This window comes from Phalangium opilio, unplaced genomic scaffold (assembly GCF_054372755.1).
Source record: "Phalangium opilio isolate 3A_F unplaced genomic scaffold, DU_Popi_V2 ptg000013l_1, whole genome shotgun sequence".
NCBI lineage: Eukaryota > Metazoa > Arthropoda > Arachnida > Opiliones > Phalangiidae > Phalangium > Phalangium opilio.
The window spans coordinates 12,430,928-12,447,290 of record NW_028324148.1 but is presented as its reverse complement, the minus strand read 5'-3'; the positions used below and the strand labels follow the sequence as shown (position 1 = coordinate 12,447,290).

The window sequence follows — 16,363 nt, the reverse complement described above, 5'->3', positions numbered from 1 at the left end:
TAGAAGGCGAAGGTGCTTCAAAATAAAAGGTCACATACGCCACTTGGAGAATTAAAAATTCTAGCTTTGTCGGTTATCCATTAATTATGATCTACTATTTAAGTTAACACGTCTAAAGGATGTATATTAAGGACTAGTCTGTCCCCCTGCAGCCTATAATTCGTCTCCAAGCAACCTGGTAATAAATTATATGAGACATTACCGCCGTGAAAGGCTTCACTTTAGTGTATACACTTAACATGATGTCCATATTTCAAGGAGCTCCTAGAAAACCCATAGTTAATTACTACATGATAACTTTATAAGTAAACTCTGTATTGTTCCAATTTCTGAGAAGTTCATTATAACTTTTTAAAAATTGTCTGCGTTGTGGTAACGATAGTTTGGTTTACTAATAAACTTGACTCGTTAATTTTGGCTAGACTTTCCTTATTCCGTGTCAGAAAACGATTCGTGTTTCCATTAGTACATGATAACTTTATAACTATGGATTGTTCCAATTTCTGTTAAGTTCGTTATAACTTTACGAAAGTAGTCTGTGTTCGAGTAACGATAGTTTGGATTATGTATAGACTTGACTCGTTAACTTTCGTTAGACGTTCCTTATTCCGTGCCAGAAAACGATTCGTGATCGTGTTTCCATTAGTTCATTATAACTTTATAACTCTGGCTTGTTCCAATTTCTGTCAAGTTCATTGAAACTTTACGAAAACTGTCTGTGTTCTGGTAACGATAGTTTGGTTTATGTGTAAACCTGACTCGATTACTTTTGTTAGATACTCCTTATTCCGTGTCAGAATCCGATTCGTGTTTCCATAATTAGTTCATAGGATATGTCTCATAAGTTTGTCACTGGTTACCTAGGGCTTCTAATAAAGTGAGGGAGGTGAAATGTCATAAATTCGCGTAAAGCGACTCTTGATGAGGCGTTGTCATGGACTCAGTACAGACTAAATAGGAAGTATATTGCCAAACTGAGTGCAGTCAGTTATCAATTCGTTCTCGAACCTGGCTCTCAGTAAGCCTCTAGCATTACGAAGTATAGGACGTGCCAGTTTTCTTATCGATTCGAAAGTTTTGGCCAATTTAACTTTTTCATGGCATAGCTGAAGAAAGAAAGAATAGTATATTTTATTCGTCACAGCTCTGCTTGTGCTGAATGTCATAGAAGGTTAGTTCTTTAAATTTCACTATTTATTGCATGACAATATTTCTTTAACACTGAATGCGTATCAAAGAGGAACATTACACAAATTTGGACGTTAAATTAGATGTAACCATCAAGTAACGATTCTTTAACCATTTATAAATTTATTATAAGGTTAGTTAGTTCAAGCAAAATTTGATTATTCTAGCCACATTTGTATTAGGTCAGGTAAAGTTAATTAAGTTTGACTTTTTGAACACCAATAAAATTAGGTCAAGTAAGGTTTGGTTATGTTATTTGAACCCCAATACGGTTATGTCAGGTCAGGTAAGATTATTTAAACTGTCTTATCCTATTATCGACCAAAATATTATACTTGTTTTTTATCTATGAGAATTGTTAATTAAGGAAATAGTTTATCAGTTTAGAATTTGGGATTTTGAGTCACCGCAGTATAGTGGTATAGCGATGGGCTATAAGTTTCACCAGGAGCAGATGACAAAGGAGTCTCGGACGCCAGCTTCCATAATGTAGAGGCAGAAGTAAATAGGGGGAAGTACGTATCAAAGGGGGTTTCGAGAGGCGTCGAGTTATGGTATTTTTCGCGCCTTTCCGCAACCGCGTTTTTGGCGGGAACTCGCGGATGAATACATTTCCCCGAAACTATTTTCTTTTCCTCTGCTCCTGAGTCAAGTCGGCTCCGTACCTTCGCTCTGTAGTCGGCCCGGCAAGCTACGGACCGGGACCGGGAGTACGGAGTCGACTGCCTGGCCCTAGTAACAGCGTAAAATTTTATTCGGCCTGATACCCTGTTTTAGTACATTTTTAATAATAACTGAATGTTTTCTAAATAAAAGAATAGAATAATAAAACTAAATATTTACTGGTTATATTAATTTAGATGTGATTAGAATCAGAATGATCAGATGCGTAAAATTTTAAAATGAACTTAAGCCTCTGCCTAAGCTTAACAACACAACTAGCCTGAATAGTGAACTTTATGACCGAGTGGTGGCGCATGATAGAAAATTTCCCTGGATAAGTTGCCTCACTCTCATTGGACGAATTCAAATTTTGGGCCGCAAAGCGTGATTTTACAATAAAGGGACGCCTTACACTAGCTAAAGCTGGAGAAACGTACTTCCCCCTATTTACTTCTGGTAGAGGGCAATGGGATCCGCGAACGTCACGGTTATTAACCAAAATCATTATGCCAGTGCCACCACTCGTAGGAAATTTGAGCTTTATTTTCCAACCAATAGCGTGGCTGCAAAGTCTCGAAAGGAGATCTGGGAAATCGCGTCTGGAGCCTCTCTTTAAAAATGCGTATCGTCTGCTTATAATTAGCCTAGGCTTAGCGAGTATTAGAGTTAAAAAATGGATTTCAACGGCTTTTTAATCTTTTTTGGGACTAAAATTCATAATGAAAAACCCAGCGAGTAACGTATGTACACTATTAAAAAACTAAAATGTGTTTCAGTGCCATTTTTTCTAAATTTCTTCTTGAATTAAATGATAGCTACAAGAGGTTGGGAAAGAAATCACTCACGATCTTTTAAAACCCGAAAAGTAAGAGACAGTGATTTCGTTTCCAACCTCTTGTAGCAGTCAATTAATTCAAAAGAAATACGGAATATTTTGGCCCCAAAACACATATAACATTGTGTTTCGGCATCTTTTAAAAACTTGCTTTTATCTTTTGAAAACCCAAACCCAATCATTCCAGTGGGCACAGATTGTTAATTAAGCATTGGCTTACCTGGGTTTCTCAGCTAGTTTGGACTTAATTTGACTATTTAGTAGGTTGAAGTCACAAAATGTAGTCTTATCTTTTATCTTAATACCAACGGTTACAGCTGTTTGAATAAAGTAATTATATTGTGTATATTTATGTCGCGATCGGATAAGACGAACCTCAGTAGCCACCGTTAGTCCGTTATTACAAAAAAAAATTCCCAGCAGACTTTGGTGCCAGATATAGTCCACCAAAAACATTGTCTGCTATAATGTCTGATAGCGCCTCTAGGGCAAACGATACCGCTACAGCTGTGACGTACGCGGGTGCCATTGCCCTCTATATTGTGGAAGCTAGCGTCCGAGACTCCTTTGTCATCTGCTCCTGGTTTCACTTGGTCTGAAGATGATGTTGTGTTGTTGTAGTATTTGTTCGTCTCTTTAAAGAGAGGGTCATAAGAGGGATTGGTGATATGAAAGGGAGAGGATTAAGATTTGTCCTTAACATTGCATTGCGAATGTATACTATGCACATATTAACGAACACACTTGGATTGAATAGGGAGAAGTTGTGTCATTTTTCATTATTGTTGATTTGAAAGGGCGCGGATTATAATTTATCTACAAAAGTACTATGCGGACTTTCTCACACTTTAAGTCATGAGTATTCTAAGAACCCGAATAATTTTCTATCAATAGAAACTTCGGAATAAACGCAGGGAAAAAACTCAAGTGTTTTACCATCTTTCAATGGATGTTTACCGAAATTGGTCACTAGCTGTTGCTGTCTTAAACGTGAGTAGCTATTTCCTAGCTATCTTTGCAACTGGAAATATTAATATTTTTCACATACGTGTTTCGTAGCACTATACATTTCGTTTTATAAGCGATGTGGGAAATAAAGTTAAATACCAAGGATGCGATTTCCAAATATTGAACACCATAGCAACAAAAATGAAATTCGAGTAATGAACCTTATTGTTGAACGAATGAAGTGTCTTTATAAATTATTTTCTATTCTTCTCTACAGTTACACGTTAGTAACACCAACAAATGGAACGTTTGGCAATTGCGACAGTTATGGAAAATGCGATGGGATTGTAGGAATGGTCGCCAGAAATGTACGTATTACCAAAAGTAATATAAGAAACCTCCCTTCGGGAGGAAAGTATACAAAGGCGAATATTTCCCGATACATCCTCGTACCGCGAATGTCCCCGCGCACTTATACGGCAGTAAACAAAGTTTAAAAAATCGGCCCGGGCCGCGTAAAGCGTAGGAATACATTATCTGATCTCGCGATTGCGTCGGCTGCTTAAGTTATGTCAATTTCACAGATGCATTGTAATTTTAAACATTTCCAATGAAATAATTCATGCAGTATTTTTAGATTTTGATGATAATCAATCATTAATAAACAGGCAGTGACTCGATTATAGGATTTTCATAGGTCTTTGCATGAAATTTGAATAAAACCCTTACCTTGCCAAGGTATATGACTAACACTATACATAGATAGATTTTAAAATGGTGTTATTATCATTCTCGAAATTGGATTCTTGTATTCATAATTTTCATCTTCTTGGCTTCACAACAAACTAGATTTTCGTTTCGAAATAATCGTATGTGAATATTTATTAACAAAATCAGGAATCTTCTATTTCTTTACGACAGACGGCTAAGCAGACTACTCGAGTTTGAAGCGCTTTTTCCAACGACCATATCAAAGGACTAAGATCTACCGTACCTTGTCCATGAGCAATAGTGTCTGAATATGGTATTTGGCGGTTCGAGGATGTCTCGCGTGTTTTAACGTTATGCCTATGGCGTCTTGTATACTTCCCTCCCGTAGGGAGGTTTCTTATATTACTTCTGGTATTACATATAAACATTGCAGGCAGTAGCCATTTCTAGCTTGAAGTGGCAAATGGTCGCAAGTGCATATTCCTAACATTTTCCAATTGCCGATTCCCAATAAGTGGTAAGAAAAGCGAAATAGCGTGAAGCTTTAAGGGAAGTCCGGTCATTAGGAGGGCAGACGTTTATCGTTACTTTGGTCGATCGTCCCGTGTATTTTCACATGAAAGATAATAGAGGAGTAGACACCAATGAGACAGATAGTAACAGACGAACTTGGAAGAACAGTTAGAATTGATGTCTATGTGGTATAGACAAAGACAAAGGACATTCAGAGAACATTTGATTAGGCGCTGCACCTAGCTGGCGGACCTCATCAGCGCCCCCAATTGTCTCTCATCATTGTTCCCAATGGTACCTGCGGAACCACAGTCAAGGCACACGGGCCCGGCCAGCGGACGCGACTAACGCCCATTGAACGGGTGACGAGAGCGCTACACCGTCGGCAGCGAGCCCAGCCAGGAGGAGGTCGGTGACAGGGAAGGACTAAGGCAGCAGAAGAAGGGGAAGGGTGAGGTCCCTCCGAGCACAGCAGTTCCAAACGATCCAAGAATGTATCCGCGCCCCCCAGAGGGTTTCCAATAGCTGGGGATGAGCCATAGCAACACCTAGACGGGGGCGAGGCGGCCGAGCAAAACGTTCGCGGAACGGGGCAGGGAAAGGTCCGAACCAAGGGCGAACCCAAGGAACCATCCTAACCGGCACACCGAACTCGGGCCCCCTCTGCCACAACAAGGTCTTTTGCTCTGCTCCACCGGGGCGACCACCCGACGGAGCGGGAGGGGGAAAGCCAATAAACACAGATTGATCTCTATGTAGAATAGACGACAGACTAGACAGATGAAGAAATAGTGGGCAGTAAAATTGTGGATTAGATTCAAGTGGACTAGCTAACGTAGTAAAATTAAATTTTCATAATTTCTGGAAACTGTGCTAGCGGACTGTACATGGCGAACACATTTGATATGATTTGAAAACTGGGAACGTGGTAACCTGGGGTGCAAAAACGCACAAGAATTATATTCGCGCGCTTGTTGTTCATTACCAGAAACGCTTTGCGATTTGCAGTCTTAACTACATGAATCTTTCTAACATTTTCCAGGAATGTGATCTTGCAATTTCAGATTTGATTGTCACGCCATCTCGCGCTCGATACATGGACTTTTCTTATCCTTACTCTCAGGATGATATGACATTCATAACCAAAGAACCGGATTTTCATGAAATGGCTAACACATTTTTTATTGTCGACCCTTTAACTGACCATGTGAGTTAAATTCAAACCAGAATTCTAATTTCAAATTTGTTTCAAAATCGATTAGCTTTGATGACGGCATACCTAATTTGTACCGTGTACCAAGTATTCTTTGTCAAAGCTAAGTCGTACCAAGTATTCCATGGCAAAACTGACCGTTAGTTAATCCATGTCGGGACCAAACTAAGTATATGAGAGAAAAAAGATCCCCTCATACTGTAAACATTTTCTTGGCAGGTTTGGATGGTTTGTGTTGGACTTTTTGCATTCTCATATTTTGTCGGTAAATTTTTGCCCCCAAAGGTTCTTCAGTTTAAGACGGTTCTGGCAATAACACTCCGCCAAGGTATCTAACTATTAATCGGATTTCGTACAATCAATACAAATGTGAAATGAGTGACAATTATAAAAACATTCATGAAATGATTTTCCTTATTTCAGATATTCCTTTGAATGATTTTGAAATGTCGAACTTGACCAGATTGATATTAATTCGTATCATTATCATCTTTGGCCTGATTGTCAAACTCTACGAATGCATGATTACTTCGACGACAAGTATTGCACCAGTCACAAAGCCAATAGACACCGTTCAAGATTTCGTGAACGCAATTCTATATGAGAAATACATGATATCCCCGATAAAGCTCCTAAAGGCAAGATTTTTGAACAAACCCTAGTCACAGAAACAGAAGCTTAGGATTCGAAGCTGTTCTGTAATAACCGCACTAACAGCTGTCTATTAGTCTTCTGCTTCGTATTTATATTTTTTATCTTTTCAAACTGGGCTGTTGAGGGAGAATGTGGGCCACGGAAAAATTCATCAAGTCAACGCCCCAAACACCTAATAACAGTCAACACGTCCCGGGCCCCGGAAAACTGACCGAATTCCCCCTTCCCGACAGCCCTGTCCAAAGAAAGTGATATCGTTGAAGAAGTCGCTAGTTCTCTTCCCAGTAAAGGTTATGAGGACAGTTTGTTGGAAATGATGGCAAAGTTAACCTCGCTGCACTAGTACTCAAAAACAATCATAATAGTTCTCATCAGGGCAGTGACAGTTGCAGGAAACCTCCAGTGACCAAGTCCCTCTCCCCAAACCGTTCCAACAGGTCATCATCAACAGGCACCACAGAAGAGGGGAGAGAACCCCTCTATTAGGGCAGCCACGGTTATTAGAGAATTTATAAGGTGTATAAAACCATCAAAGTCTTGAAGTGGTAGAAATTCAACGCTACTGCTCTTTTATTCAAAAACTTGTTCGTTTAACCCTCAAATGCGGACGTAAGCCCGACTAAAATTAAAATTTTCTACTCTCTTCTATTCTCTCTTGCTCAGAACTCGGTAAGCGCCGGGATCTTCAAGAAACTTGTTGATTCGACCTATCCTGGTTTTCAACCTCCTGAAACAATTGAAATATTTGCCGAACGATGTAAAAATGAGAAGTTGGCCATCATCTCTCTCAGAAATGCAATGCGAAAAACGATCTCTTATAAAAACGTATCTTCCGAAACCTTTCATTTTGGAATCGAAAGTTTTTTCATTACTCAATCGTCGATCGCGGTTCGCAAAGGTTTCAACGTAAAATCTACTTTGAATATGTGGTACGATTCCTATTGGTCCAAGCCTATTACGTGAGGTGCCCACAAGCCAAAAATTAAAATTTCTCAATTGTCAGAAATATTCCGTAAAAAATGTACAACCAAAAATTTTGAGACGATAAAAACCGAGTTGCAGTGCCAACTATTTGCACTTCGTTTGAACAACGTGCGCGTAATAAAATTTGAAACACTTTCTGCAAATGTTTATGTGCTTTTAGCAAACGGCGTAACGCGGACTTGCGGAAACATTACGTGATAGATTTTATCTTAAAAATATAATTTGATTTACTTTAAAATATTGAAATTTACTCCCCTTCTTTTAAAATGGGCTAATTTAATTCTCTCATCATTTTAGGTTGGGATTATTGGCCTCTTCTGGTCACGTCGAAAAGTGGGAACAGGACGACATGAAAACTCATGATAAAACAAACGATAATCAACTAATGGCCAGTTACTTGGGATTCGACGATCTTAAGCTTCTATTCTGGATTGTGTTAATTGGATGGCTACTTGGTGTCATTTTGGTCTTCATGGAAACCGTCTTTCATGTAATGGTTAAGCGTTACAAGACGTTTAGACGTATTTCAAACCAGCACGGATCAACCGAATAATACTTTGTAGTACTCAAATGAAACTGTGTTATTTGGAATTGATAACCTAAGTCTCTATTTTGAATTAAGCACAATGGCACAAAGTTTAGAAATAATTATTGCAAATCAAGCATTTCGTCACCTTTTCTAATAGATGGTAGCATATTCACAAAAGACAATGTTTTAAATCAACGTAAAAGGCGATTTATGTCTGTTGTTATTATCTTCATTGACTTAACATTACATAACTGTTCTCTAATTAAAGATTTTTTGTTATTCACAAATCTGTAATAGATTTTCATGGGATGTTCTAATAATATTAACAATTTTATATGGATAGGTCTAGTGACAGGGGAAAAGTAATTTGCATCTCTTCGTTTCAACAATGATTCAAATAATAAAACAACAATATGAAAAATCAACAATAACCGATCAATTCTTTAGTGGTTTCATCCGCGAAGGAACGGTACTGCTTTGTCAAAAGCTTTTGATAATGTTGGTTAAAAGCTATAAAAGGCGAACGTGCCTTCATTTGTTGATTTTCTTCGAAGAGATGTAGGTTAAACCCATAAAACTACTTTTAAAATATTTTACAATAAAAATCGCTCTGAAACCTTTTACAAAGCTTTTACTGGCTCTTACTCAGCGCTTTGAAGTCAAAACCGAAAAGTGTATTTAGATAATTTCAGTTTCGCTAAACTCACGATACTCAATTCTATATATTTCGACCAGGGATAGATAGACTTTTTTAAGACGGAATAAACAATGTTTGGCCTTAACTTCAGTCCGACCAAAAATAAATAGGGGAAAGTGTCGGACTCTCTCCTTCGTCTGTGACATGCATTTGGAGGGGTGAATGCTAACTCGCGAAATCTGTTTCATCCCCCTCGCCTATTCACCACGTACCTAAGATAATTTGTGATATTGCGCGTGAAGAAATAGTGCGGTATTATTTTACATTAGCTCAGCTGCTTTTGACTGAGGCTAACCGTGGCCACTGCAGTTTATCGCCACAATTTAATTTGATGATGTACATGATTGTATTAATTTAGTTTGCTAATATTGATGTGATTTTGCTAATATTAAAACGTTTTAGCTTATAATGACAACCCAGGGCCTAAGTTTAAACAAAATTCTAAAGGACTTCAACGATGAGTTTTTTTAATTAAATGATGATTTCAAGAATATCCACGGCATTTTTAATTTAATTTTGGCGTGCTAACGTTTTAAACAAACTTTAACCTCGTTCAAACGCGAAAATAACACTAGAGAAAATAGAACAGAGCGCGGAGGTCCGAGGTTGTGATTCTTCCTTGAGATACGCCTATACCAAATTCTCCCGTTTGGTGGCGTACGAGCGTTATTTTCGGGAAGAATGACATCATCATCTACAAATATGATTCGATGATACCATTTTAAACACCTCTCGCGCGCTTGAGCGTCTCGAAATGCATGTCAAGCTAAGGCAAAGGCAGGAAAATATGGCAGTCCGACACTTTCACCTATTTATTTTTGGTCCGACTCATAGACGAGTATATAGTCCCTTCCTTCAACACGTAACCAAAAAATTAAATTATCTTATTGGCTCACAAACACTACGTATTGGTGACGTTGCTGACGGGGAGGGCCAAAAATACGTAATTCCTGTTTACCTCTGTCGCCATGACTACGACCCCTCTTGCGTTGTACCATAGCCCACTCGATCACGCGCGTCACGACGCAAGTTGCTCGCGCTATAGCTATAGAGCGCGGATCGAGTGGGCTATGGTTGTACAGATAAGCGTCTTCACAGGGGTTCAAAATGGAGCCGTCTAAATGCGAGGGTCCGGTAATTATTCGGGAATTGTTTTTAATAGCAATTAAGAAGGTAGTTAGTGAATTTGGTGCCGGTGTTTTGGATTTGGAGTACATCTGTAAAGGTGAAAAGTGTTCGCTAATTCTTTCTTAAGCCAATCATTTCTACTATCCTCATGATTTTGTAAACGGATTTGATGAAGTTAACCAAGGCTTAGTGAATGGTCAGGAGTTTTGTGAGCTTAGTGTTTGGTTAAAACCTGTTCGTGCTGTAATATCTATGAAGACTTTTACTCAATTCTAACTCACTTTTAATTTTCTTGGGTCTTCCCCGTTTTTTTTTCAGTTGCAAGCCCTATGTCTTGTGTAACTTCCATTTTTAAACAATGTTATTTCAAAAATTACAATCCGAGCCCATTCCAACTTGGCAGACGAAGGGGCAGACGACGTTTATTTGACCCGGATATACATACAACGCCATAACAAAAATAAGACCCGCCTCTTCTTTCATACCCCTCCGTCACGGGTAAGGGGGTCGTGGACTAGGACGCGCACCCGAATAACCCTGTTACCCATTCCGTCTTAAAAAAGTCTATCTATCCCTGTTTCGACTTTAAGATATTCACAGCAGGAGTAAAAATTCGGAGCTTTAAATGGATGTTGCCATCTATTTCTCCGATAAAATTGCAAGGGGTAATATTTAATATTTACTTATTTCGTAGCATGCTTAGTTCCGTCTCATAAGCGATGAAAAATAGAAATTCCGACACCAAAGCAGTGATTTCGAATTATTGAGAGCTTTTGCCACAAAGTTGAAATTGAAGTTCCGAAGCCAGTTTTTACTTATGTCACGGAGAGGTTCTGGACTGAGCGTATTTGTGTCTGTCACCGCATTCGCAAATCGGAGCAAACGTGTTTCGAAAATTGTATTTCATTCAGTACAGGTTGGTGTATAAGTGGCACAGACCATAAGTAGTTGATACAAGAAATTCCGGATAGGTAAGCGATGAATAAATACTATCAAATTAATTATTGAGACACTGATAATGTAGCGAAATAAACTGTAAACTGCGAATAGGGGGCGATTAGTAACACATTGGCAAAACTCAAGCGTTATTTCTATGGGCTCTTAGTATGCCGAAAGTTAATTACATCACGAATAGAAATGTTGCAAAAATGGTGACTTTATAACTCTGGCTTGTTCCAATTCCTAAGAAGATCATTATATCTTTTAGAAAGTTGTTTGTTTTCTGTTAACGACAGTTTGGTTTTGTTCAAAGTTGGCTCGTTAACCGTCGTTGTAAGCTCCTTTTTCCGTGTCAGAAAACGTTTCGTGGTACCGAAAGTTCATAAGACATAATCCATAAGTTTGTCGCTAGTTACTGAGAGCTTGTCATGTCTCATAAAGAGACACTTGGTGAGGCGCTGTCAAAGGCTCAGTACAGACTAAATAGGAAGATGTACTATAAAACCGCGTGTTGTCTAATCTGGCGTCGTTCTCGAACTAGCTCTCAGTAAGTCTCTAGCATTACGAAGTATAGGAAGTGTTATGCTTATGGAACATATCTTATAAACTTATGGTGGCACTCGAGACAAAGAAATATAAAGTAATGTGAATTTCTTAGCGTACCTAAATAATGATGGCATTTTTCTTAGTTGTTCAGTGCTGTTTGAGCTGTCACTGAAGAAGTCCTGGGGTAATACACGACAAAATTATAATAAAAGGTGAGTCTTCATTATTTATTAGGCTTCATAAATTTTTCAGCGTTGAGTAAAACTTCTGCTTGGTTACTTTGTGCAAACGTTAAGCTCTTTTTAAATCAATGAATATCCTTGATAATGGTCTAAGCACAATTTGATTTTTGTACGAAAACTGATTCTATTTCGAACATTGGAACAAGTTGAGCTATAATTAAGCCCGTAGTAGCGCCACCTATAGCCAGTTCCTCATTTCTCCCCCCCCCCAAATAAGGACCATTGACACTCCTCGGTCTAAAGATATTCCAATTAACACAACCAATAATTTATATCGTGCAAATTGCACAGGCTTTAAGTTGGCCTTTCCTTTATACAGTTCAATATGTGAGCCTACTTTATCTACAGAATAACTCCATTGGAACCTTTCCACGTACTTTCGTTGGCTCATTCTTACAAATCCGGTATCTTAACTTAAAATCGTTTTTAAAGGGTTTCACCTGCACAAAGGTTCAATTTTAAACGTTAAAGATTATGCGAATTCTTAAACTGTGACCTGAAAGTTTTTCACTCCTTCCAAATTACAGCTGAAAATGAACTTTTACCGTAATTTGTCTCTAGTTATTGGCGCCGTGAACGTGAGTAGCTATTTCTTTGCTCGTGTTGCGAGTTTGAAATCTTATTGTTCCACACCTTTTGCGAAGCATCATTCATTTCGTTTCATAAGCGATGGAAATAATAAATTGCAATACCATGGCTCCGATTTCGAAATGTTGAAGGTTTTAGCAACAAAGATGAAATTCGAGTAATGAACCTTATTTTTTTACGAATGAAGTCTGTTTATAAATCCTTTAAAATTCATCTCTGCAGTTACACGATAGCAACACCGACGGAAGGAAGGTGGGGCAATTGCGACGATCACGGGAAATGCAATGGACTTGTAGGAATGGTCGCTCGTAATGTACGAATTACTAAATAATATTGTAGGGAATAACCATTTGCATGAGGGCAGTAAGCGAAGATTCCATTAAGTGCAATCCCCAATTGCGCATTTTCAAATGATCGAATTTAATAAGAAGAATCTAAATAGTTCACGTTGCGATTTTCCTTGATTACTGGAAGGTTTTAATATTTTCCAGGAATGTGATTTGGGTATTTCATCAGTGGCTATTTCGCCATCTCGGGCTCGATTTGTGGACTTTTCTTATCCTTACACTCATGATGACTTGATTATCGTTACCAAAGCACCGGATTCTCATAAATTGGCTAATGCATTTTTTATTCTCGACCCATTAAGTGATCATGTGAGATGAAATAAACAATAATTCCATTTCCTATTAAACTTAATAATTAGTTAGCTTAGATTTATGACGTTTTAAAAAGTATTCTTTTTCAAAACTAAGCAATGCTGTCCAAACTAAGTATATGTCAGAAAAGCCAGATTTTCATATTGTAAACCTTTCTTGGCAGGTTTGGATTACTTTTTTAGGATTGCTTGTATTTACTTACATTTTCGTAAAATTATTGAGGAGTTTCAAATTGTTGGACCCTAAGGCTGCCCAGTTGAATACTATTATAGCAGTAACCCTACGTCAAGGTAACTTTCAAAATGATTTCACAGAATGTATTGTGATATTTCAAAAAAATTGTCCAATCAAATTCTCAAATTCAGACATTCCTATGAATATGATGGAAACGTCGAACTTGACCAGAATGATTTTCATTCTTATCATTATGGTATGTGGCGTGATTGCCAAACTCTACGAATGCATGATTACTTCGACGGCCAGCATCGCTCCAGTCTCAAAACCAATAGACACCGTTCAAGATATGTTGGATGCAGTATTACGTGAAAATTATGTAGTTACGGCAACGCAAGGGTCTCTTCCACTAAAATTGTTGAAGGCAAGATTTTACAAAGAAACTTCGCATTTATATTATATACATTTATAGTGTTATTGATAGGTCTACCATAAATTAAAGGGTGTGTTGTTAGGGTCAAAGTGTGTGAAGTGTGTCCAAGAACATGGGGGTCTTCAACATTTAGATAATAGATATGGGAATCTGGGCTCCCAAACATAGATTGGCCCCTATAACAAGAAAAACATATCAACTTACCCATTTTGTTTAAGAATATTGGACCACTTTGCTTCCCTTTAATTTAAGAACGTTGTTGAACCTTTATCTAGCAGTAGTGTACTATTAAATGATTAGAAGTGAGCATTTAATAAAACATTGTTTCAGTCTCAAAACCAATAGATACCATTGGAAGCAGATTAACATGAAAATTAAGTTTGTTGAAGGCAAGGTTTTAGAAAACTAAAAGCTAGCTAGCTAATTGGGCCAAGTCATCTTGCGACTTATTGCCACTTATCTAACGCCTTTACAATGCATAGAGGGGTGGTGGCTAGCCCCTATGCCACAGCTAACCAACAGCGCCCTATACTAACTATTACCGTTAACTAATACCATAGAAAAAGCAAAGGATTTGAAACTGGCAATGAGCTTTGGAACTTTGGTTTCTTAATTAATAAAATGTTGTTCTATTTAGTCAGCAAGAACTGGGACCTTTAAGAAACTTGGTGATTCTATTTATTCCGGCTTTCAACCACCTCCGACAGTTGGGTTATTTGCGGAACGATGTCAAAAGGAGAAATTAGCTCTTCTCTTTCCCAGAATATTAGTTCAAAAACATTTCTATAATAATAACATATCTCTCAATGATTTTCATTATGGGATCGATAATTTGTTCATTCTAATATTTTCGATTGTGGTTCGCAAAGGATTCCATGAGAAATCCCTTTTGAATAAATGGTATGATTGAAATAACGGCTATAACATAAGGTGCCCATAAGTCAGAAATAAACATTTTTAATTGAACTATCGCTTAAAAATGCTAGAGACACTACACAACATATTTCCTAAATAAAACCTCATTCAAAGTGAACTATTAGTTGTCTACTGTGACTATGTGGCGTCGCATTGTAGATTTCAAAAAGCACCTTATAGGTGACGCGGGTTTATGGGGACCTAATAAGCTTAATTTTATTTGAGTGTGAAATGTTCCAATTGCATACCTTCTTATAACAGACGCCAATTTAATATTCAATTTATTATAGGTTAGGATTATTGGTCTCTTCTGGTCACATGGTTAAATGGAACCTTGACGACATGAAATTTCGTGATAAAATAAATGAAAATCAACAAGCGGTCAGCTACTTGGAATTCGACGATCTTAAGTTTGTATTCTGGATTGTATTAAGTGGATGGCTACTTGGCATCATCATGCTCTTCGTGGAAAACGTTTTTCACGTCTTGAAGAAGCGTTAATGTTACGCAAACGGTCAACCAAATCTACGTTAATTTACCATAAAGCGTAATAACACAATTATTTAAAATAAAGCACTATGCGAGCTTTGATAGCCTGCTAATGGACGGAATCATATTCTACAAAAAAGTTAATATTTAAAATGAATTAAAAATTTATGTCTGTACTTATTATCTTCATTGACTTATGTTTAATTCAATGATTTCATTTTGGATCAAGAATATACATGGTGTTTCTGATAAGTGTGCGTATGTTCTTCGTCAGACTGAGTAAAAAGTGTGAAAGAACCTGGGGTCCAAAACCTTTAGTTTCGGAGGTACGTGCCCATTAAAACAAGGAAATTGGCATACATGTGGAGACATATCAGAGTGCCCATCTTGTTTAGACAATTTCAATACCCTCCAATCTAAGAACCTCAATGAGGCTTTATCTAGCAGAAGTGTACGTTTAAAGGTAGAAGAAGAAGGCTGGTAATGTAAAGTAGTTCAAAGTGTAACAGCAAAATCTTTCTTTAACTCGAACGAAGCTAACATCGTTATTTATAGTTATTGCTCAAAATATCCACTCCTATGCTATTACTTTACAATTATAGTTACCTTTAAACGTACACTTCTGCTAGATAAAGGAGCTTACTGTGCTCATCAATCAGGTGACTGAGTCAAATACAATTTTTGTTTACAGCTTGTTCAAAGACCCCAACGAATTACGCCAAAACATATTCCCTAACCTAGACTTCGCCGTGGTTTTCTAACCCATTAACAAGAACTCACTTTTGATATTTAAAATTTCCCTGTTTTACCATTTGGTCAATAAATGTAACGGGCGGGTCTACAACTATTTCGTAATTATACTCGGACCTGGGCCGGGTTTCGAACATTTTTAAAAAATGCTAAATCCCGGGTCGGGCTCGGATCGTTCCTGAAAGATTCGGCCCTTGCAGATCTCGATCTGAAGAATGAAGTTTTGCGTTGTGTTTGGAATTTTCTATTCGTCGATGTTAATTCCTAGTGTTTTTTCTTGCGAATTAGGTATTATAAGCTTTTAGAACGCCACAATTAACTCTAAGAAAGTAGTTGCTGTTAAAAGGTCACGTAGTAACGCTGCCTTATTCCCTTTCCGAGAAGTTCTTTTGAACTAAAATGAGGTTTTTGCGTTTTGTTACTTAGAGTTTGTTCCGGCTCTTGATTTCTATTTATTAGCAGAGAAATATTATTGAGTATAATATTGGGACAGGCAATTAAAGAACTCAAGCGTGATAAGCAGGTCAGCTCTTGTTTTCATAGCGGTAGCTCAAAAAAGAAAGAA

The 16,363-nt window shown here is 37.8% G+C and overlaps 2 protein-coding genes and 1 long non-coding RNA gene across 3 annotated transcripts; all 3 read left to right on the top strand.

Annotated features, from left to right (window-relative positions):
* Positions 1-3,835: 3,835 nt before the first annotated feature.
* Positions 3,836-6,876, top strand: LOC149709208 (putative glutamate receptor). Its single transcript, XM_089863929.1, has 5 exons — positions 3,836-3,846; positions 3,912-4,002; positions 5,901-6,065; positions 6,291-6,399; positions 6,495-6,876. The coding sequence occupies exons 1-5, from the start codon at positions 3,836-3,838 to the stop codon at positions 6,731-6,733; spliced, it is 615 nt and encodes a 204-aa protein (XP_089720055.1). The 3' UTR covers positions 6,734-6,876.
* Positions 6,877-6,880: 4 nt separating this feature from the next.
* On the top strand, positions 6,881-8,435 carry LOC149709207 (uncharacterized). Its single transcript, XM_089864589.1, has 2 exons — positions 6,881-7,654; positions 8,007-8,435. Exons 1-2 carry the CDS (start codon positions 7,524-7,526, stop codon positions 8,260-8,262), a joined length of 387 nt encoding a protein of 128 aa, XP_089720715.1. The 5' UTR covers positions 6,881-7,523; the 3' UTR covers positions 8,263-8,435.
* Positions 8,436-9,865: 1,430 nt separating this feature from the next.
* Positions 9,866-10,652, top strand: LOC149709206 (uncharacterized). The gene is made up of 2 exons (XR_016381325.1): positions 9,866-10,160; positions 10,382-10,652. It is a non-coding gene; the product is annotated as an uncharacterized LOC149709206 (long non-coding RNA).
* Positions 10,653-16,363: the final 5,711 nt, after the last annotated feature.